The 22,551-nt window shown below is 36.1% G+C and overlaps 1 protein-coding gene across 2 annotated transcripts in view; it reads left to right on the top strand.

The window, feature by feature from the left end:
• Positions 1–22,286, top strand: part of LOC149812977 (Intron maturase, type II family protein) — a 42,073-nt gene extending 19,787 nt beyond the window's left edge. For both annotated transcript variants that reach the window (XM_089991620.1, XM_089991621.1), the window contains exon 3: positions 19,929–22,286. In XM_089991620.1, the coding sequence (XP_089847746.1) occupies positions 19,929–22,264 (2,336 nt within the window). In that variant the 3' untranslated portion in view covers positions 22,265–22,286. The remainder of the gene's footprint in view (positions 1–19,928) is intronic.
• The last annotated feature ends 265 nt before the right edge of the window (positions 22,287–22,551 follow it).

The raw sequence follows: 22,551 nt of genomic DNA, 5'->3' as shown, positions 1-22,551 counted from the left end.
GATACATATGTGTGATATATTTACTCAGACAATCATAATGCAATCATTTGCAATGAAACTATGTAGGTGTGATGTATCATTCACCTAATAAGTCAAAACTAGTCATTTGTAGGCGTGCCACCTATACGCTAACATAAGTGTCACAATCATAACCTCATATTAAGATCTAAAATCAATAAGGATCTGATTCTCACATCTGAGTTCAACATATAATCATGCTATAACAGAAAAACCAAATCTATAGATTCATAATTGACTATTTCAATCAACTCAGAAGATCACCACAATTCATCATAATATTTTGTTTAATCATAATAAAGATTTACAAGATCCACGCCGGATCACTTGGTCTGGGAAATGTACAACCTCATAAGGAGTTACCGCTCTAGACGGATGGTCTGCTTGGTCTTGGACAATGCACTTCCTCACAGGAATATACCGCCTTCGCGGGCTACCCGCTCTTGGACAATGCATTTCCTCACAAAGACTTACCGCTCTAGTTGGATTACCTGATCTGGTCATGCACACCCTTCTTTGGGAACAGTTCCTCAACATGTACCATATCCAATAAAAACTAGTGATACATGCATCAATACAACTGACTACTCTTAGGGTCGATAGCCACCAATACGGCACTAGCATGTATACAATCAATATTCATCACATCATACATCACTTTATATGACACTTAAATCATAAAATCACACATTTAACCAATAAGGTTCTATGAACCATAGTTCACTATTGAATTTAAACATTTATCGTATGCCTTCATAATTTTATATCACATGGCATTTAAATCATATCATACATAAGCATATTATCCTACACACCATATCATCACCACAAGAAACATTGCATTTCGTAAATTCAACCTTGAAGCATGCGTAAACAAAACATGAGTTCTATGCATGCATACGAGAACATGCACATTTCATAATACGAAGCAACTAAACCTCAACATACATAACTCCTACATAGTTCGAGATTTACACATACAGTAAGTCATATGTATTTTTCACCATATGAATCGATATATCACCTTCGCTATAATTGTATAAGGTTTGGTCAAAATCTCATTGACCATCCCACCGTACATTATACACATATATTTCTTAAGCAAACAAGATATACAAGTTAAAAATAATTTATAACATTCGCAGTATGCATCAAACATGACTTACACACATTCATAGTAATTATATCTGTACCATGTATCAAATTCATACAAACACACAAAGCAACATAGTATGCACAAACCAAGCATTCAAACCCACACACAAGTGCACCTGCAGCAAACACACTCCATATTCCGCTAATTACAATCATGACAAGCATGATCTCCAAACTACAATCACAAGAGTTCTAGATATCCACAACTAAGTGAAGTGTGTGAGCATAACTTGTATTTGCCATTCATTTAGATATTCCGTACAACAACATCATGCTTACACAATTAGTGCTTAAACATGCTCTCTATAAGTTCAGTTAAGGTATCTTACCTTAATAATGTGAAGAACAATTAATCGATAACCAAAAGACCGAAGGGTTTCGAAGTCCACAAAGACCGCTACCCAAGCAATACAACGAACCCTTCGTGTGCGATCGCAAATGCCAAAAACTCAAAAAAAAATTATCAATTATAACAAAGATTAGCCAAAAATAGCAAATTACCCTATAAACCATTACCATGAGCCATATAACACACAAATACACTCCAATAATTTATAAACTCCATAAAAAATATATTTAAATATAATATATATATATAAATAGTGATTTATAGTCCAAAATAGCTTTATAAATACAAATTATGCCCTAATTAGCTTGAATAAACAAATAAACATGTAATATATCAATAAATAAAATTCAAAAGCTACAAAAACATTTCTAATTTAGAGATAAAAAAATGAGTTTCTTATTTATTAATAATCCTTAAAAATTGTGGGTTTTACAAATATAATCTCGAGGGTTGTGTAATGTGAACTCTCAAGTCTTCTAACAATTGTCTTAACCATATTAATGTGGAAGTAGTTGTCACCATGACACGGTATCATGCTTTAGTGGAAGAGTGGGACACCTTATGCTGCTTCTTGCATCTCCATGAAATTAGAGAATCACATAAAAAAATACAAGAATATGTGGTTAATCGTCTATCATTCACATCTCCTCCCCAATCAGAATAATAATATGCAATAACTTCTAATGGGGAAGATGATGAAATAAATAACCCATAATTAATAGAATTTTTAATATATCAAATATTTCTCATTACAACACTCATATGTACTGTAGTGGGAGCATGCTGAAATTGACTAACATAATGAATAGCATGAGAAATATCAGAACGAGTAATAAAAAGATAAAATAAAACTCCAATCATTTGTCTATATGGAGTTGGATGCTTCAGAGGTTCTCTATCATCTTTTTTCATCTTTGCATTGATGACCTCTAGAGTATCAACTCATTTTTCATCTGAGAGTCTTGACTGATCAATGATCTCTGCAGTATACTTAGTCTGCGATAACAAGTAACCACGAGGTGAGTAAACCACTTTTATTCCAAGAAAGTATCACAAAAAACCAAGGTCTATCATATCAAAGTTGGTTTTGAGCACGTCTTTGATATGACTAACCCCTTTCTTATCATCTTCTGTGATAATCATATCATCAACATAGAAAAGTAATATCACTATTCTTGCATTAGAAGACTTAACAAATAATGCAGTGTCAGTATAACAAGATTTAAAATCAAGTTGTGTCATTACACTACTAAATCGATTATACCAAGCCCCTCTTGGGGGCTTGTTTTAGGCTATACAACACTTTTCGTAACCGATTTTTTTTTCATGTGCTAAACTTAATCTTGGTAAGGGATCCATGTAAACTTTTTCATTGAGATTACCATTCAAAAAGACATTTTTTATATCCATTTGAAAAATGAGCCATTTTTTAATTGTCTCTATAGAAATAAGAGTTCTAACAGTAGTCATTTGAGTGACTCTAACAAATATTTCATGATTGTCTATTCCATATTCTTGATTATATCATTTCGCTATTAGCCTGGCTTTATATATTTTTAATGTCCTGTTACTTTTAGTTATAATCTTTTAGACCCATCTACGTCCTATAGTTTTCTTTTCTTTAGGTAATATTTGAATTTCTCAAGTTTTTGCCTTTTCTAAAGCTTCCAATTCATCATTCATTGCCTTAATCTATTCTTGATGATTTTTAGCATCATGGTAAAATGATGATTCTACGTATGGTTGTATAGCCATTATATATGCTCTATATTTGGGTTCAAAGGAATCATATGATACAAATCTACTAGTAGCTTTTGAAATTCTCATGGATCTTTTAACACTAAAGGAATTTATATATTGATTTTGAGAATATCTTTCTAAAGCACATGGAGGATGGTATTCGGTACGTCGAGTATAGATTTGAATTTCACTATGAGGTTGGTCTATATTATCAAAAACCCCATTCATATTCCCATGTGCGTCATGAGTATCCTCATTGTCACTCTCTTGCACATCATGAATGTCATCACAACTCCTATGCTCATTGGCAAGGTAAAAAAGAAATGAATATTCACAATGCTCTTGAATTTTATCTTTACCAAATCCATTTTAGTTTTCAAGAAAAGTGACATTTTTTGAGACATATAGCTTGTTCATTTTAATCTCATAACATCTATATCCTTTTTGATTTTCAGCATAGCCTAGGAAAGCACAAGGAATAACTTTTGAGGGAAGTCTGTCATTTTTGTGAGTAAGGACAAAGCATTTACAACCGAGGACTCTATAACCTTTTGTAATCGGGAGATGTTTTAAATAATTTTTCAATGAGAGAAATGTTTTTAATAGTTTTAAGACATCCTATTTATCAAATAAACCGCCGTAAGAGTGGCTTCAACCTAAAACATTTTTCGAACATTTCTTGGTATAAGAAGTGTTCTGGTAGTCTTAACAATATGTCTATGCTTTCTTTCAGTTAATGCATTTTGTTAAGGAGTATATGAACATGAATTTTGATGAATAATCCCATGTAAGTCAAGATAGTTTTTGAAATCCTTTGATACAAATTCTCTTTCGGAATCGGTTCTAAAGATTTTAATATTGATTTTAAATTGAGTCTTCGTATAACAATAAGTTTTTTGGAAACAATCAAATACTTCAAAATTGTGTTTAAGAAAATATATCCAAGAGTGTCTACTATAATCATCCACAAAAACAACATAATAAGATACTCTTCCTTTGGATATAACCGGAGCTGATTTCCATCTATCCTAATTTACTCTTTCTCTCTCTCATTATTGTAAAAATGGTGGATGAAAGAGACATGGTTGTCTCTATTCCTGCGAGACTCAATGACACTAACTATTGTTAGAAATACATGTACATACATATATACTTAAATATATATATTTATATATATGTCTATATATAGACATACTCTTACGTGACACACCTTGTAATTTAACCTTTTGTATTTTTTATTTTCTTCTTTTTTCTTTTTTACTTTGACTGGTTGACCTTGGGAGATGCCCAACGGCTAGCCCTTCTTACCTATGTATAAATAATGGGTGTTAGGCCCCATTGTAAAGTGAGTTTTTTAGTGAGGTTTCCTCGTAATAAAGCTTTGATATTTTTATGTGCTTTTAGTGCATTTTATGATATTTATGTGCCTTAGTGCACTTTTTGTGAGTGAATACTATTATCAAGTCATTAGTAGACTTAATTAACACCAATATTTGTGCTTCTTCACATGGTATCAGAGCTGGGTTGGCTACTTTGCTTTCATTCACTCGTGGAGGCTGCCTCGTAAAGTGTGTTGGTGGTTGCATCGTAAAGCATGCCGGTGATCTTTCTTTGATCGTGATTCTATCCTCTTTAATATGGCTGAATTCTTGTCTCATAATTCAAGCAACTCTAACTTCGTTCCACCATTCAAGCTTGATGGTAGCAACTACATCATTTGGGCGGGATATTTGGAGACATTCATAAAAGGTCAAGGATTATGGGGTTATGTTAGAGGTACTATCTCCGAACCTACTCCTAAACTTATTATATATGAAAACAATGTTGAGACAAACCTCGAAGGAAAAGAAAGATAAAAAGCATTGGAGGAATATTATAAAAAATTAGATGAATGGGACATGAAACAAGCAAAATTTTTATCTTGGATGCTAAGTGGGGTTGAAACCAAGATTGCCTCAAATCTTTTATGTTACAAGATGACTAGTGAAATATGGGAATATCTTAAAGGTATTCCTACCGAAAAGATATGGCTCATAAGTATTATCTCCAAGAAAAAGCTAAAAACATCAAACAAGGAGATAAAAATGTTAGAGACTACTTTATGGAATTGTCTTTCATTTGGACTCAACTCACTCAATTTGAACCAAATGAGAAGGAAAATGTATTGAGATGCAGAGGGCTCAAGTTGAGGAAGACAGACTTTTTGCCTTTCTTTATGGTTTGAGACCTCGAGTTTGAACAAACTAGGACCTCTTTACTATCTTCCTCATAACCTTCAACTATTCATGAAATTCTCACTAAATTTAGTGGAGAAGAGACTAGACTTAATATGAGCAAGAGTGATAATGTTCTTGCTACATCTAGTATCACTCAAGAAGATGATTGTGCTCTTGCCGCCTCAAAACCGGAAAATCATATTAAGCCCTATAAGCCTCCTCACTTCAATAAAAATCAAAATAGAGGGGAATACAAAGTAATTTGTCATAATTGTCATGAACCCAGTCACATCAAACCCCAATGTCCTAGATTAAAAAAGGACTATAGACCTCATGAAAAAAAGGTTGCGGCGGCTCCATCAAAATAAGAAGAAGACACCATAAGCCTCAAGGATCTCTCCAAATCATTGGCACAATTAACAGAGGCACTACAACCATTATTTAAAGGATCTACTATAGGTTGTAGATGGGTCTTCAAAGTCAAAACAAAGAGTGATGGGTCCCTGGAGAGACATAAAGCCAGGTTAGTTGCTAAAAGATATTCTCAGAAATATGGAGTAGACTATTAAGAAACCTTTGCTCTTGTTGCTAGAATGACAACCGTTAGAATTCTTGTGGCTATTGCTGCGGTTAAAAATTGAAATATACTTCAAATGGATGTTAAGAGTGCCTTTTTAAATGACAACCTTAATGAAAAAGTATATATGGATGTTCCACCTGGATTGATAGTTTCTAAAGGCAAAGTGCTTAGATTAAGAAAAACATTGTATGGACTCAAACAAGCACCTAAAGCATGGTTTGACACATTTAACAATGTTATTACAAAGTATGGTTTCAAACCTTGTTATACTGATACAACTTTGTTTGTCAAGAATTATTTTGCAGGTATTATAATTCTTCTATATGTTGATGATATGCTGATTACAGGAAGTGACAAAGAAGGAATTAAAAAAGTAAATCAGTTTTTAAAAAACACTTTTAAAATGACTGATCTTGGTTTTTTGATATATTTTCTTGGAATAGAAGTGTCATATTCTAACAGATGATATCTATTGTCACAAACAAAGTTTGCTTTAGATATCATTGACGGGTCAAGACTATCAGATGTCAAAGTTGATGACACTCCAAAGATTGTTGGAACGAAGATGTGAGCTGATGATGGGGTTCCTTTGGACAATCCAACTCCCTTCAGACAACTGGTTGAATCTCTCATGTATTTAAGTATTACAAGACCTGATATAGCTCATGTAGTTCATGTGGCCAGTCACTTCCAGTATACTCCAACATTAGTTCATATGGGTGTACATTAAAGGCACCATCAATAAGGGAGTCTTTCTATTCTCTTTTTCCTCATTAGATCTTATTGCTTATTTAGATGCTGATTGGGAAGGGGATCCGAATAACAAGCATTCAACAACTGTTCTTGTGTATTTTTATGAGAGTTCCTGATTTCCTGGAAGTGCAAAAAACAACGAAAGGTGTCGCTGTCATCCACAAAAGCTGAGTATAGAGCAATGACCGCCACCACCATGGAGATCGTGTGGCTCAAATAACTAATTACAGATATGGGAGTTCATCTTCAGAATCCTACGAGATTATGTTGTGACAACAAAAGTTCTATATACATTGCTAAGAATCACACGTTTCATGAACGAACTAAGCATATAGAAAGGGACTGCCATTTTGTTCGTGAAGAATATTTGAAGAAGACAATTGATCTTCGGTATGTGACATCAGAATATCAACTCACTGATTTCTTCACCAAGGCTCTTTGTTCGCCAAGATTCAATTTCCTTCTTGACAAACTTTTGGTGATTGCACCATAAGTTTGAGGGTGTGTGTTAGAAATACATGTACATACGTATATACTTAAATATATATATGTATATATATATGTGCTTATATATATACATACTCTTCATAATTAATTTATGTAAGAGTATGTCTATATATAGACATATAAATAAATAAATAAAAATATATATATATATATATATATATATATATATATTTAAGTATATACGTATAGAGGTGACACATCTTGTAATTTATCCTTTTGTATTTTTGTTTTTCTTCTTTTTTCTTTTTTCTGTTTTACTTTGACTGGTTGACCGACCGTTGGGCTATCTCCCAACAGCTCTATTTAGAGCTGTTGGGAGATGCCCAACGGCTAGCCCTTCTTACCTGTGTATAAGTAATGGGTGTTAGGCTCCATTGTAAAGTGAGTTTTTTTAGTGAGGTTTCCTCGTAATAAAGCTTTGATATTTTTTATGTGCCTTTAGTGCATTTTATGATATTTACGTGCCTTAGTGCACTTTTTGTGAGTGAATATGATTATCAAGTCATTAGTGGACTTAATTAGCACCAATATTTGTGCTTCTTTACAACTATCTGATGTGGGCATCTATAGTAAAACATAAAATATGGGGAAATGGTCTATGGGGTTTGGTTGATGTCACCAAAAGAGAGCCTAAACTTATACTTACCAAGATGAAAAATGGAAATGAAGTGGTTCTTCAAGGAGAAGAGATGTCTAAGACCGTCATCGAATAAGAGAAAAAATGAAAATAATGGAGGATGGGTCATTCCAAGATAATTGGATGACTCATCAATAGTGTTGACATCAAAAAATGCTCTAGCTTAGCAAAATTTGATTTTGCTAGTGATGTTGAAAGTATCTTAAAGATATATAGTGTCAAGCAATGTGCAAAATAAGGTGAGAACTATGACCCAAGAAGAGATCAACATTAGGGAATATTATAATGCTCTCTCTTCTTTGGGGTGAATTGGCTCTTCTAGAGCCAAAGTGGCATTTCCCCCATGATGTAGAACTTTGAAAAACAATTTAGAATAGAGTATTTATATTAATTTGTTAATGGGCTTAGACCCGAATTTGAAGGGACCAAAACGACCCTTCTTCATAGAGGAGGTATACCTACCATAGTTGGAACTCTTGAAGAATTAACTATGGAGAAAAACAGGTTAAAAAAACTATCCTCTTCAAAAGAGGAAGAATTCGTGCTTGTTATGTCTAGGCTCGAAAATCATACAAGGGCTTATAATCCCTCTCACTTTAGAAGAAGTAACGATATTGAAAGAAATTCCAATGATTATGAAAGGAGCTAAACCGACAAAAGAGGCGATCACAAATACAAGAAGAGTGACAAACTAATATGATATCATTGCTATGAGCCGTGTCATATCAAACCTTTTTGCCCTAAAAGAAGGAAAGAAGATCAAAGAGATGATAACCAGGTGGCTTCAGTGGGACTATATTTCAAAAAAAAATGGTGTAGATGACTCCAAATGCATCGGCTCTTTATCCTTAGTACAACTCATGGAGGCACTACAACCAATATTCAAGAATCAAGCTTCTTTCTTCTTTAGCGCGACCGTATCTATATGCATTGACCTCGGTAAGACTTATTGGATTCTTGATTCTGATGCTTCTTTTCATATGACCCCAAATGAGTCCATACTATCTGAATGCTATACTAACCCAAATGATTCTTATGTTTCAATCACCGATGAAACTTCTTTAAAAATCAAAGGTTTTGGGTCTTTACAAAAACATTAAACCATTTTTGTATCAAATATTAGAGTAGAACCAAAATTAAATTTAGACCACTTTTTAATTTCCCAAATTACAGATTATGGATGTAAAATTTTGTTTTCATCTAATGATTGTTTGATACTGGATCTCTAATCTGACAAGCTGATTGGGTGATGCCTTAGAAGAGGGGATCTTTATGTTATGGACAATTTTGAATGATCAAAACATACTTTTTATAATTTTGTGGAAAAGAAAGATATAAAAAATTGGCACAATAGACTAGGACGTCCTAGTGTGTCAAAATTACATTTCTTTCCATTTCTTACAAGTTATAAAAAAAGGGATTTTGTTTGTAAAGATTGCATCCTTGCAAAAATGAAATCTTTACTTTTTGGGCCTAGTCATTTTATATCAAAAAAATCATTTGAGTTGGTACATTTGGATATCTGGGGACTGACTTCGGTTATATGAAAAGCACCAAAATCAAGAATCCAAGAAGTCTTACCGGGGTCAATGCATCTGAATACGATCGCACCCGAGAAGGAAGAAGCTTGATTCTTGAACTTTGGTTGTAGTGCCTCCATGAGTTATGCCAAGGACAATGAACCAATGCATTTGGAGTCATCTACATCATTTCTTTGGAGAGATGGTCCCACCGAAACCTTCTTATCATCTCTTTGATCTTCTTTTCTTCTTTTAGGGCAAAAAAGCTTGATATGACCCGGCTCTGATACCATGTAATGAAATAAAAACAAAAACAAACAAGCGCCTCTTACGGGCTTACAAGAACACAACCAACCCACAAAATGACCACTTATGGATCAATCCACACAAGGGCCAAAAGAGAAAAATAAGAGTTTTGTTATTACACAATGCTTGAGAAAGCATAACAAAGATACAAGGGGAGAACCCCTATTTATAACAAGGTAAAAAGATAGGGAGCAGCCCAACTAGCTGTTGGGCTGAACAGCTCCAACAGCTAGTTGGAGCTGTCCCAATCGATGACATCAAAAATAAAAAAGTAAAAGCAAAAATAAAATAAAAGGTACAACCCCTAATGGGTTGACCTCTATTACAAAGTAAATGACCGAAATACCTCTGATGGGTATTTCAGTTTACATACACATGGACCTATATATACAACAACAACAACAACTACGCCTTCATCCCAAAACAATTGGGGTTGACGATATGAACATGGACCTATATATATATATATATATATAGAGAGAGAGAGAGAGAGAGAGAGAGAGAGAGAGAGAAGCACAATCTTAACAAGAGTAAAGGTGGTGTTGCAGAACCAGTCACCTACATCAAGAATCCAAAATATGTTTCATGGGCAGTGGTCACATTCATCGCAGCCACTCTCTCGAGGCAGGTACGCCTTCACATTCTTATTAGTGTTTCTACTCGTGATTTATGACAGATTTTACATCAATGGTTTAAGTAGATTTCCACGCCTAAGTTCTATCACCTCAAGTCTAAATTTGGGGCCTTAAAGAGAGAAAGTTCTAGTGCTATTGAATTTCTGAACAAGGTCAAGTATGTAGTTGATCAACTTGCTGCAATTGGTAGACCAATATCAGATGAAGATATGTGTTCTCAAACTCTAAGGGGTCTAGGGGATGATTTTAACATATTTATGGCCATGTACATGGGCCAGGACCAAATTTTGATAAGTTGAGATCCATGTTGCAGGAGTTCGAAGCCATGTTTCAGATTTCACCTAAGAAGAGAAGCCACAACAACCCCAACATAAGGTTATGATTGCTGCCAATACCTTGTTAAAATACATGTAATTCATATATATATATTTATATATATATGTAATTGTCTAAAATACCCGATAGGGGTATTTTAGTCATTTCACAAGTACCCGATAGGGGTACTTGTTATTCTTCTTTTATTTTCCTTTTTGTTTTTTGTAATTTATATTTTTTATTTTTATGTTTTTTGCTCACACAAGGCCCCACCATGGAGTCGATGGGGCCCCCAACGGTCACATTTGTGACCGTTGGGGGCTCCCAACGACTACATGGGGAGCCCCTAGGTGGCTCTCCTTTTAAGGCCTTTTGGCCATCCCCCCTCTCCTTCTTTTGTGTATATATAGGGGTGAACCCATCTTATATTTTTCACTCTTGAGAGCTCTCTCTCTTTTCAATAAGAGACATTTATATTTTTATGTTGTGTTGTCTCTTGTGGGTTTGGGTGTTAGCCCTTTTGTTTGTTCATTAGTGGATGTTGTAAGTGCTTAATGCACTCTTTGCTTTTCCGCATATTTCATTACATGGTATCGGAGCCTTGTGTATGCTCTTCTTCTTAATATATCTAGTCGTGTAGCTATATTTTTTTCTTGTTGTATCTCTCTCCATTTATCCTCTTGTGAGTGGTTATTATGGAAGGAGAACAAAAGATTGATCTCTCCTTCAAACTCAATGACTCCAACTACATGATGTGGGCCACCGCCATGGAAAACAACCTCAAAGGGAAAAAGCTTTGGGGATACGTCATGGGCACCATTTCGGAACCACAACTCCAACTAACTAAGATGGAAGGCGACCAAGAAAAAGCTCTTGAAGGAGATGCCCGCATGAAGGTCATTGAAGATCACCAATCTAAAATAGAAGATTGGGAAAGTAAGCATGCCAAGATTCTTGCTTGGTTCATGAACAATGTGGAGCTCAAGATTTGCGCCAACATTGCCAAATTTCGGATGACAAATGAAGCATGCTTCTTCATGAAAGATATGTTTACCCAAAAAGACCTTGCTCGACAATTCTTTCTTCAAGAAAAAATCCGGACTATCAAGCAAGGAGAAATGAGTGTTAGGGAGTACTTTAGCACTCTTGGCCCTCTATGGGATGAGCTATCCTTACTAGAACCAAAATGGGTTTCTAGTATAGATGTGGAATTAAGAAGAGAACAAATGGAAAAAGAACACTTTTTCCAATTATTACATGGGCTTAGGCTCGAATATGAACAAGTTAGATCCTCCCTCCTACATAGATCAAAGCCTCTTCCCTTGGAAGATGCCATAGCCGAAATATGCCAAGAAGAAACCCGTCTTGGCATGATTAAAGGAGGAAATGATGTCTTGGCCGTATCAAAACCCGGCAACCATATGAAAACCTACAAACCTCCACATTTTGGAAGGCAAAATAACTATAATGGCAACTATAGAAAAGCCATTTGCCATCATTGTCAAGAACCGGGTCATATAAGACCTAATTGCCCTAAGTTGAATGAAGCAACAAAAAATAAAGTTGCTTCCGTTGAAGAAGCTACTCAAAAGAAAGAGGAAGCAATCAAAGGAACAGACTCTTTTTCTCTTGCTCAACTATCGGAGGCACTACAAACCCTACTCAAGATTCCATCAACTTCGGGTGCTGCCGTAGCTTCCTCCTCTCCTCCAGGTATGTCGTCTTGAATCCTTGACTCTAGAGCTTCCTTTCATATGACCTCCCTTGAAAATGAGCTTTCCGATTTATGTAATAATTATAAAAACTCCTATGTTTCAACTGCCGATGGTACATCTTTACAAGTAAAAAGTTTTGGAACCTTAAACTTTTCAAAAGACTTCTATGTGCCAAACGTGAGAGTTGTACCTCAACTTAATTTAAATCTCCTCTCTGTTGCTCAAATATGTGATCATGGATGTGAAATCTCCTTCTCAACTAAGGATTGCTCTATACAGGATCTCCGGTCCGGGAAGCAGATTGGGCAAGGCTATAGGAGAGGAGATCTCTATTACATGAGCAACTTGAAACTCCCCACTAACTCTTTTTGTAACCATGTCCAAGATAAAAATATTGAAATTTGGCATCAAAGACTTGGACATCCAAGTTTCTCAAAAATGCACTCCTTTCCATTTGGAAAGAAATTTTGTAATGAGAAACATTTTGTTTGCAAGAATTGTATTTTTGGCAAAATGAAATCTACTCCTTTTCCAAACCGAACTTTTGTGTCCAAAAGGCCTTTTGAGTTAGTCCATTCAAACGTTTGGGGTCCTTCCCCGGTCATGTCTAAAGGAGGGTACTCCTATTACGTTATTTTCATTGATGACTACACTAGGTATGTATGGATCTACTTTCTCAATTTAAAATCCGAAGTCTTTGACTTCTTCAAAAAATTTCATATGATAGTTAAAAATCAATTTTCAAGTAATATCTCTACTCTTAGATCCGATTCGGGTGGAGAATATTTATCAAATGAATTTCAAAACTATTTAGAAGTAAATGGAATTTGTTATCAAAGATCGTGTCTTAGGACTCTCCAACAAAACGGTTTGGCCGAAAGAAAGCATAAACACATCATTGAAACCACTAGGACACTCCTTATTTCCAAAGAAATTTCAAAGAGTTTTTGGGCCGAAGCGGCCTTAACCTCTACTTACTTAATAAATAAAATGATATTTTCATCCTTACAAAATACATCTCCATATGAAAAACTATTTGAAAGAACACCCGATTTCAATAGATTAAGAATTTTTGGATGTAAATGTTTTGTCCTTACAAATATATGTAATAGTCGCATTGACTTCGAGTGAGGCCCAAGGGTCCAAAAATTGCACTAAAGGTCTCAAACCACGAACAGATATATTTTAACACCCTCCCTCAAGCTTTACGGGGATATAACCGAAAGCTTGTTAAGGAGAAACAAAAACCGAGGAGCCGCAAGAGCCTTAGTGAAGAAGTCCGCCAACTGGTACTCTGATGTGACGTAAGGTAGTGCTATGGTTCCTCTTAGGTATTCATCACGTACGTAATGGTAGTCCATCTTAATATACTTAGTACGTTCATGGAAGGTGTGATTGCTTGCAATATAGATTGCGCTTTTGTTGTCACAACACATCTTTGAAGGAGTAGAGATGACAATGCCCATATCACTGAGGAGACTTTTTAGCCACACAAGTTCCATGGTTGTAGTAGTCATAGCACGATATTCTTCTTCCGTTGAGGACAGAGATACTTTGTGTTGCTTCTTGCATCTCCAAGAAATCATAGAGTCACCTAAGAAAACACAAAATCCCGTAGTTGAGACTCGGTCATTGGGATTTCCTCCTCAATCTGCATCAGTATAAGCAATTAAATCAAGTGATGAGGCAGAGGAAAAAAAAACTCCCTTAGTTATGGTGTTTTTGATATATCTGACGATCTTAAGACTGCACTCATGTGCACGGTTGTAGGTGCATGTTGAAACTGACTGCCAGAGTGGACGGCATGAGCTATGTCTGGCCGAGTGATGGATAAGTAGGTTAGAGACCCAACAAGTTGCCGGTAGGGAGTAAGATCCTCGAGAGGTGTTCCATCTTCCAACCTTAATTTTGCATTGATGACTTCTGGGGTTTCTGTCTTCTTATCATCAGAGATACCAGATTTGGAACAGATGTCAGCAGTAAGTTTCATCTGAGAGAGAATGTACCCTCGAGGAGAGTACGCTACTTCAATCCCTAAAAAATATCTTAAGAAACCAAGGTCAGACATGTCAAAATTTTCTTTCAAAACCTTCTTAATATCATTAATGTCTTGCTCATCACTTCCTGTGATGATCATGTCATCAACATAAAGTAGTAAAATAACTACCGAAGACCCTGCACTTTTCACAAACAAAGCAGTGTCAGTATAACACGAACGAAAATTCAAACTTGTCATTACATTGCTAAATCTATCATGCCAAGCCTTTGGGGCTTGTTTTAAACCATATAATGCCTTTTTAAGTTTAAGAATTTTAATTTTACCAATACATACTCCTGGTGGGGGATCCATGTAAACTTCTTCATTTAATTCGCCATTTAGAAATGCATTCTTAACATCGAGTTGATAGATAGGCCATTTTTTCACTGACGCAATAGCAATAAGAGTCCTAACACTAGTCATTCTAGCAACAGGTGCGAAGGTTTCTTCATAATCTATACCATATTCCTGAGCATATCCTTTAGCTACTAATCGTGCTTTATAACGTTCTAATGAACCATCACTCTTGGTTTTAATTTTGAAGACCCATCTACATCCTATTGATTTCTTTCCAGTGGGTAACGAAGTTATTTCCCAAGTTTTTGCTTTTTCAAGAGCACTAAGCTCTAAGTTCATGGCTTCAACCCATTGGGGAATATTTTTGGCCTCATATAGTGTGAAGGTTCATGAAATGAATGCAACACAATTAGACATGCTCTATATCTAGGAGTTAGGGACTCATAGGAGACAAACCTATTAGGAGGGTTGGAGATCCGACTGGATCTCCTTAAAGATGTTTCTTCTATGTTGGATCCTTGAGAGTATTTTTCTAATGCGCTTATCTGAGTTTGTTGACCACGCCTAACATATGTTTGGATTGGTCTATTATTCTCATCTATAGCATTGTCAAGAGGAATATCCTCTAGGTCATTCAAAGACTCATTAGAGATTTCCTCTTCTTGAGGAGTCTCATCTTCTTGAGATAGAAGATCAAATAAAAAAGTATATTCACTTTCGTCACTATCTTTAGTTTTCACAAAACCATTTTCATTTTCCAAAAATGTTACATCTTTGGATACATAGAGTTTGTTATTTTTCAAGTCAAAACATCTAAAACCCTTTTGATTTTCTCTATAACCCAAGAAAACGCATTCAATAGCTTTAGGAGATAATTTGTCCCGTTTATGAGTAAGGACAAAACATTTACATCCAAAGACTCTTAATCTATTGAAGTCGGGTGTTCTTTCAAATAGTTTTTCGTATGGAGATGTATTTTGTAAGGATGAGGATATCATTCTATTTATTAAGTAAGTTGAGGTTAAGGCATCTTCGGCCCAAAAATTCTTTGGAATTTCTTTGGAGATAAGGAGTGTCCTAGTGGTTTCCATGATATGTCTATGCTTTCTTTCGGCCAAGCCGTTTTGTTGAGGAGTCCTAGGGCACGATCTTTGATGACAAATTCCATTTACTTCTAAATAGTTTTGAAATTCATTTGATAAATATTCTCCACCCGAATCGGATCTAAGAGTAGAGATATTACTTGAAAATTGATTTTTAACTATCATATGAAATTTTTTGAAGAAGTCAAAGACTTCGGATTTTAAATTGAGAAAGTAGATCCATACATACCTAGTGTAGTCATCAATGAAAGTAACGTAATAGGAGTACCCTCCTTTAGACATGACCGGGGAAGGACCCCAAACGTTTGAATGGACTAACTCAAAAGGCCTTTTGGACACAAAAGTTCGGTTTGGAAAAGGAGTAGATTTCATTTTGCCAAAAATACAATTCTTGCAAACAAAATGTTTCTCATTACAAAATTTCTTTCCAAATGGAAATGAGTGCATTTTTGAGAAACTTGGATGTCCAAGTCTTTGATGCCAAATATCAATATTTTTATCTTGGACATGGTTACAAAAAGAGTTAGTGGGGAGTTTCAAGTTGCTCATGTAATAGAGATCTCCCCTTCTATGGCCTTGCCCAATCAGCTTCCCGGACCGGAGATCCTGTATGGAGCAATCCTTAGTTGAGAAGGAGATTTTACATCCATGATCACATATTTGAGCAACAGAGAGGAGATTTAAATTAAGTTGAGGTACAACTCTCACGTTTGGCACAAAGAAGTCTTTTGAAAAGTTTAAGGTTCCAAAACTTTTTACTTGTAAAGATGTACCATCGGCAGTTGAAACATAGGAGTTTTTATAATTATTACATAAATCGGAAAGCTCATTTTCAAGGGGGGTCATATGAAAGGAAGCTCCAGAGTCAAGGATCCAAGACGACATACCTGGAGGAGAGGAGGAAGCTACGGCAGCACCCGAAGTTGATGGAATCTTGAGTAGGGTTTGTAGTGCCTCCGATAGTTGAGCAAGAGAAAAAGAGTCCGTTCCTTTGATTGCTTCCTCTTTCTTTTGAGTAGCTTCTTCAACGGAAGCAACTTTATTTTTTGTTGCTTCATTCAACTTAGGGCAATTAGGTCTTATATGACCCGGTTCTTGACAATGATGGCAAATGGCTTTTCTATAGTTGCCATTATAGTTATTTTGCCTTCCAAAATGTGGAGGTTTGTAGGTTTTCATATGGTTGCCGGGTTTTGATACGGCCAAGACATCATTTCCTCCTTTAATCATGCCAAGACGGGTTTCTTCTTGGCATATTTCGGTTATGGCATCTTCCAAGGGAAGCGGCTTTGATCTATGTAGGAGGGAGGATCTAACTTGTTCATATTCGAGCCTAAGCCCATGTAATAATTGGAAAAAGTGTTCTTTTTCCATTTGTTCTCTTCTTAATTCACATCTATACTAGAAACCCATTTTGGTTCTAGTAAGGATAGCTCATCCCATAGAGGGCCAAGAGTGCTAAAGTACTCCCTAACACTCATTTCTCCTTGCTTGATAGTCCGGATTTTTTCTTGAAGAAAGAATTGTCGAGCAAGGTCTTTTTGGGTAAACATATCTTTCATGAAGAAGCATGCTTCATTTGTCATCCGAAATTTGGCAATGTTGGCGCAAATCTTGAGCTCCACATTGTTCATGAACCAAGCAAGAATCTTGGCATGCTTACTTTCCCAATCTTCTATTTTAGATTGGTGATCTTCAATGACCTTCATGCGGGCATCTCCTTCAAGAGCTTTTTCTTGGTCGCCTTCCATCTTAGTTAGTTGGAGTTGTGGTTCCGAAATGGTGCCCATGACGTATCCCCAAAGCTTTTTCCCTTTGAGGTTGTTTTCCATGGCGGTGGCCCACATCATGTAGTTGGAGCCATTGAGTTTGAAGGAGAGATCAATCTTTTGTTCTCCTTCCATAATAACCACTCACAAGAGGATAAAAGAAGAGAGAAACAACAAGAAACAAATATAGCTACACAACTAGCTATATTAAGAAGAAGAGCATACACAAGGCTCTGATACCATATAATGAAATATGCGGAAAAGTAAAGAGTGCACTAAGCACTTACAACATCTACTAATGAACAAACAAAAGGGCTAATACCCAAACCCACAAGAGACAACACAACATAAAAATATAAATGTCTCTTATTGAAAGAGAGAGAGCTCTCAAGAGTGAAAAATACAAGACGGGTTCACCCCTATTTATACACAAAAGAAGGAGAGGAGGAGTGGCCATATGGCCTTAAAAGAAGAGCCACCTAGGGGCTCCCATGGAGTCGTTGGGAGCCCCCAACGGTCACAAATGTGACCGTTGGGGGCCCCATCGACTCCATGGTGGGGCCCCTTTTAGGTGGATAAAAAACCAAAAAGTAAAAAATAAAAAAGGAAATTTACAAAAAGAAAGAAAAGAAACAAGTACCCCTATCGGGTACTTGTGAAATGACTAAAATACCCCTATCGGGTATTTTAGATTATACAAATATATATGTATATAAATATATACATATATATGAATTACATATATTTTAACAATACATATCACTATCAACCTTGTTTATGTTGATGATATAGTGATAGCAAGGAGCAACGGTGAGCAAATACGACAACTGAAGGACATACTGAGCAACAAGTTTCATACGAAGGATTTAGGTAGGTTGAGATATTTTCTAGGGGTAGAAGTAGATCAGAGTGAGCATGCACTGATTTTGGCACAACATAAATATGCCATTGATCTACTCTATTAAGTATGATTGATTGTAATGCCAACTTGACCAATGATCAGCCAAAAGATAAATTGTTTGATCAACCGGAAAAGTTCAAAAGTTTGATTGGAGCCCTCCACTACTTGACCTTCACCCGGCCAGACTTTGTCTATGCAGTAAATCAAGTCTCACAATTTATGCATTCTCCACAAGTCACATGGAAGCAGCCAAACACATTTTAAGGTACATCTAGGGTACAACCACAAATGGGTTTATTTATAAGAAGTCTCTCCTTCTGATTTATCCGTAGTTGTTGTAGTGATTCTACAACCATGAAATCTATGACATGATATGTAGTATTTTTGGAAAATCTTGTTTCGTGATCTAGTCGGAAACAGAAGACCGTTGCTCGGTCAAGTACGGAGGTGGAGTATAGGGCTGTGACAGCTTAAGTGTTATGGATTCGACATCTGCATGTTGCTTTACATCAAAAGGTTATTCAGTTATTGTTGTTTTGTGATAACAGAAGTGCAGTTGCTATTGCTACAAATCCCATTCAACATGGAAAAATGAAACATGTTGAGTTGGATCAACATTTTGTTCGTGGGAAGGTGGAGAGCAAAGAGATTCAACTGTTGTTTGTTACTTGGAGAGACCAAGTGGCTGATTTATTCACAAACCTTTATCGTCTGCGAGGCATTGGTTTTTAAAGGGCAAATTGTCCATGGTCCTACAAAACCCTACAAAGTTTGAGGGGACATGTTAGGAGACATGTTGTAATATGTAGGGGTATTTCTGTCATTGTTTTGTATTATACTCAATTGTCTTATGTATTTGTTTAAAGGGTTTTTTGTAACAGTACCTATCTTTTAATATATAAGGAGGGATGACCCATGAAGGGTATCAACCCATTCAATTTATTCCTTTCTTGTTTCTCCTTTTCTTCTTCTTCGTCTTGTACAACATGACACGGTTTCTAAGGAAAAATTCACATTAACAATGTCTTTGGATTCTGATTTGAATTGATTTCCTTGTCATGTAAATTCACTTCACATCTCCATGTAAATCTCTCTATCCAGTCATTTGTATTTCTTGGTGAAGCTGCAATATGGTATGTTCTTTTTATTTTATGAATGTGTTTTTGTACACTTATGCAAGCCAGAGCCCATATTTCTTTGTTTAAGAAGGAGTATTTTGGTAATTAAAATTTCATCTATGCTTCACATGTACCTATGGAAATATGCAGCTTACCAGTTTTTGTTTTCTTTTTGTATAAATTTTCTATTCACTCTTTATACATTGAAATGTCTTTCAATTGTAACCCTTTTCCTTTTGTTTTTTTTTTGCAACAGAGAGATCTTTCAAATGTAACCAGATCAGTATGTGTTATTGTTCTACTGTTGGACTGCTCCGAAACAGTTCTACGAAAAATAGAAATGGGCATGTGACTGAAACAGAAGTTTCACCTGTTTCCCTGGCAAAGAGCTTGGCCTGTCTGACTGAAGAGTGCTTAGTTCCTGTCAAAAAGAGGAATCAAACCCGAATAGAACTCAAAAGGTTGATTGAGAGGCGCATTAAGAAGAGGGTGAAGGAGCAATACTTGGATGGCAAGTTTTATGACCTTACTGAAAAAGTAATTGCAGTCCCAAAAACCCTTGAAGATGCATATAACTGTATCAAACTTAATTCAAACATTGAATTAACAGCAAACCATGATGACATATGTTTTGTCTCCATGGCCGAGCAACTTGCATCTGGGTTTTTTGACATTCAAGCTAACACATATAGGATTTCACGAAAAAGAGGAAATCAGGAATGCTTGGTCCTTCCTAATCTAAAATTGAAAATTATACAGGAAGCAATTAGGATGGTTGTTGAGGTTGTATATAGGCCGCAGTTTTGTAAACTTTCACATGGTTACAGAAGTGGAAGGGGGCAACGATCAGCCCTGAGGTACATCTGCAAAGAGATCAGCAATCCAGATTGGTATTTTGTGTTATTCACGAAGAAAAAAGTTGATTCCTGTATCTTGAAGAAACTTATTTCAACAATGGAAGGAAGGATCAAAGATGATCTTCTATATAGTATGCTCTGCTCGATGTTTGATGCTGAAGTCTTGAACCTTGAATTCGGTGGTTTTCCAAAAGGCCAAGGGCTTCCCCAAGAAGGAACACTGGCACCCTTATTAATGAATATATATCTTGATCTTTTTGATCGAGAGTTTTTGAAGATGTGCCTGAGATATGAATGCCTTGATGCAGATATTGATGCCATTCAACTCAACCAACATTCAAAGCTGCGGCAGTGGTTCAGGAGACAGCTAAAAGCCAGCAAGGTGGTGACAGAAGAAGAAATTCTCCCAAGGATCCATGCATGTAGGTACATGGATGACATTTTTGTTTCTGTTTCTGGTACTAAAGATATTGCTTTAAGCTTAAAGAATGAAATTGTGAACTATCTTACAAATTTACTTCATTTGGAGGTGATGGATGAAATGGAAATATTTTCAAACTCTAATGCATGCAAGGTGCAGTTTCTTGGTTCAGTCATTCAAAATTGTACAAGTGATAGCAATTCATTACATGCTGTACACAAGCTTAAGGATAAAGTCCGTCTGTATGCTTCACAAAAGCAAGAACATTGGGATGATTGGACTCTTAGACTTGGGAAAAAGTGGTTGGGTCATTCTTTGAAAAAAATAAAAGAAAGTGAGGCTGATCAAGAAAAGAATAGGAACATGCTGATGGAACAAATTTCTCAGTTCCGTAAGCCTGGGATGAAAACTGATCACTGGTTCAAATATCTCATCAAGATTTGGATTCAAGACTTGGCTTCCAAAGCAGAGAGCAATGAGGAAGAAGTATTGTCCAAACATGTTGTTGAACCAGCAATACCAAAAGAGCTCATTGTCTCATTTTACAATTTTCAGCAAAAAGCTCAAGAGTATATCTCATCGGAAACCTCTGCTACTCTTTCACTACTACCAACAGCTACCGCTACAACAAAACCTAGATTAGTTTCATTTGCTCCAGTTAGTGTTATCATGAAAAGTCTTGCACGCTATGGTATAGTCAACAGGGAAGGATTTCCACAGTGTGTGGGGGCTCTTATCTTGCAAGATGACCTCCAGATAGTGACTTGGTTTGCAGGATTGGTTCGGCGGTGGCATAAGTGGTTTAGTGAGAGCAAAAATTTCGGAGATGTGATAAACATTGTAGGTGACTGTATTAGAAAATCTTGTGTCCGGACTCTAGCTGCCAAGCACCGGATGATAGAGACAGAGATTGAGAGTAGATTTGGGTCAGAACTGAGCAACATTCCATCAGCTCTGGAGATAGAATCTGGAGATACAATTAGGATGAAAGATTTCCAACCAGAGGAAGATGAAGAGGCTGTGATGTATGGAAGTGCAAATAGTGGACTTTGTTTGTTCTCTCTTGCTAGAGTTGGAACTAGATCAAGGTCTTGCATTTGTTCTGTGATGTGCTGCTCGGCTGCAGGATCTGGTGTATACACACTGCATGTCAAAGAACAGAAAAAACATCCAGGATGGAAGACTGGATTTGCCACCGCAATCCATCCTGCGCTAAATGGCAAGAGGGTCTCTTTGTGTAAGCTGCATCTAAGAGATCTGTATCTGGGTTATATCTCTCTTCAAGCTGTTGACTTTGGAGCTTCAAGTAGATGAGTATCTATCATTATTTCTTTGTTTATTTTGCTTGTTTTTTTTGCTTCATGGCAAGTATTCATGAGAAAGTGAGTATCTTGAATTTTTGGTATATCAATTTGATCTAGCCAACTCATAATACTCTGTTGTTTTCTTCTGGTCAGTTTCCATAAAAGTTCTTTTACTAGTATAATCTTCACAGGGGTTCTTTTTCTTTACATTCACTATTGGTAAAAAATCAAGTTTTATAGAACTAATACGGAAATTGTTATCTCGAATCTGCTCTTTCAATTTGATGTTGAGATGGG

The sequence above is a fragment of the Nuphar pumila genome, chromosome 16 (assembly GCF_984573655.1).
Source record: "Nuphar pumila chromosome 16, dmNupPumi1.hap1.1, whole genome shotgun sequence".
Lineage (NCBI taxonomy): Eukaryota > Viridiplantae > Streptophyta > Magnoliopsida > Nymphaeales > Nymphaeaceae > Nuphar > Nuphar pumila.
Note: the sequence above shows the minus strand (reverse complement) of the source record. Positions and strands in the feature narration are given on the sequence as shown.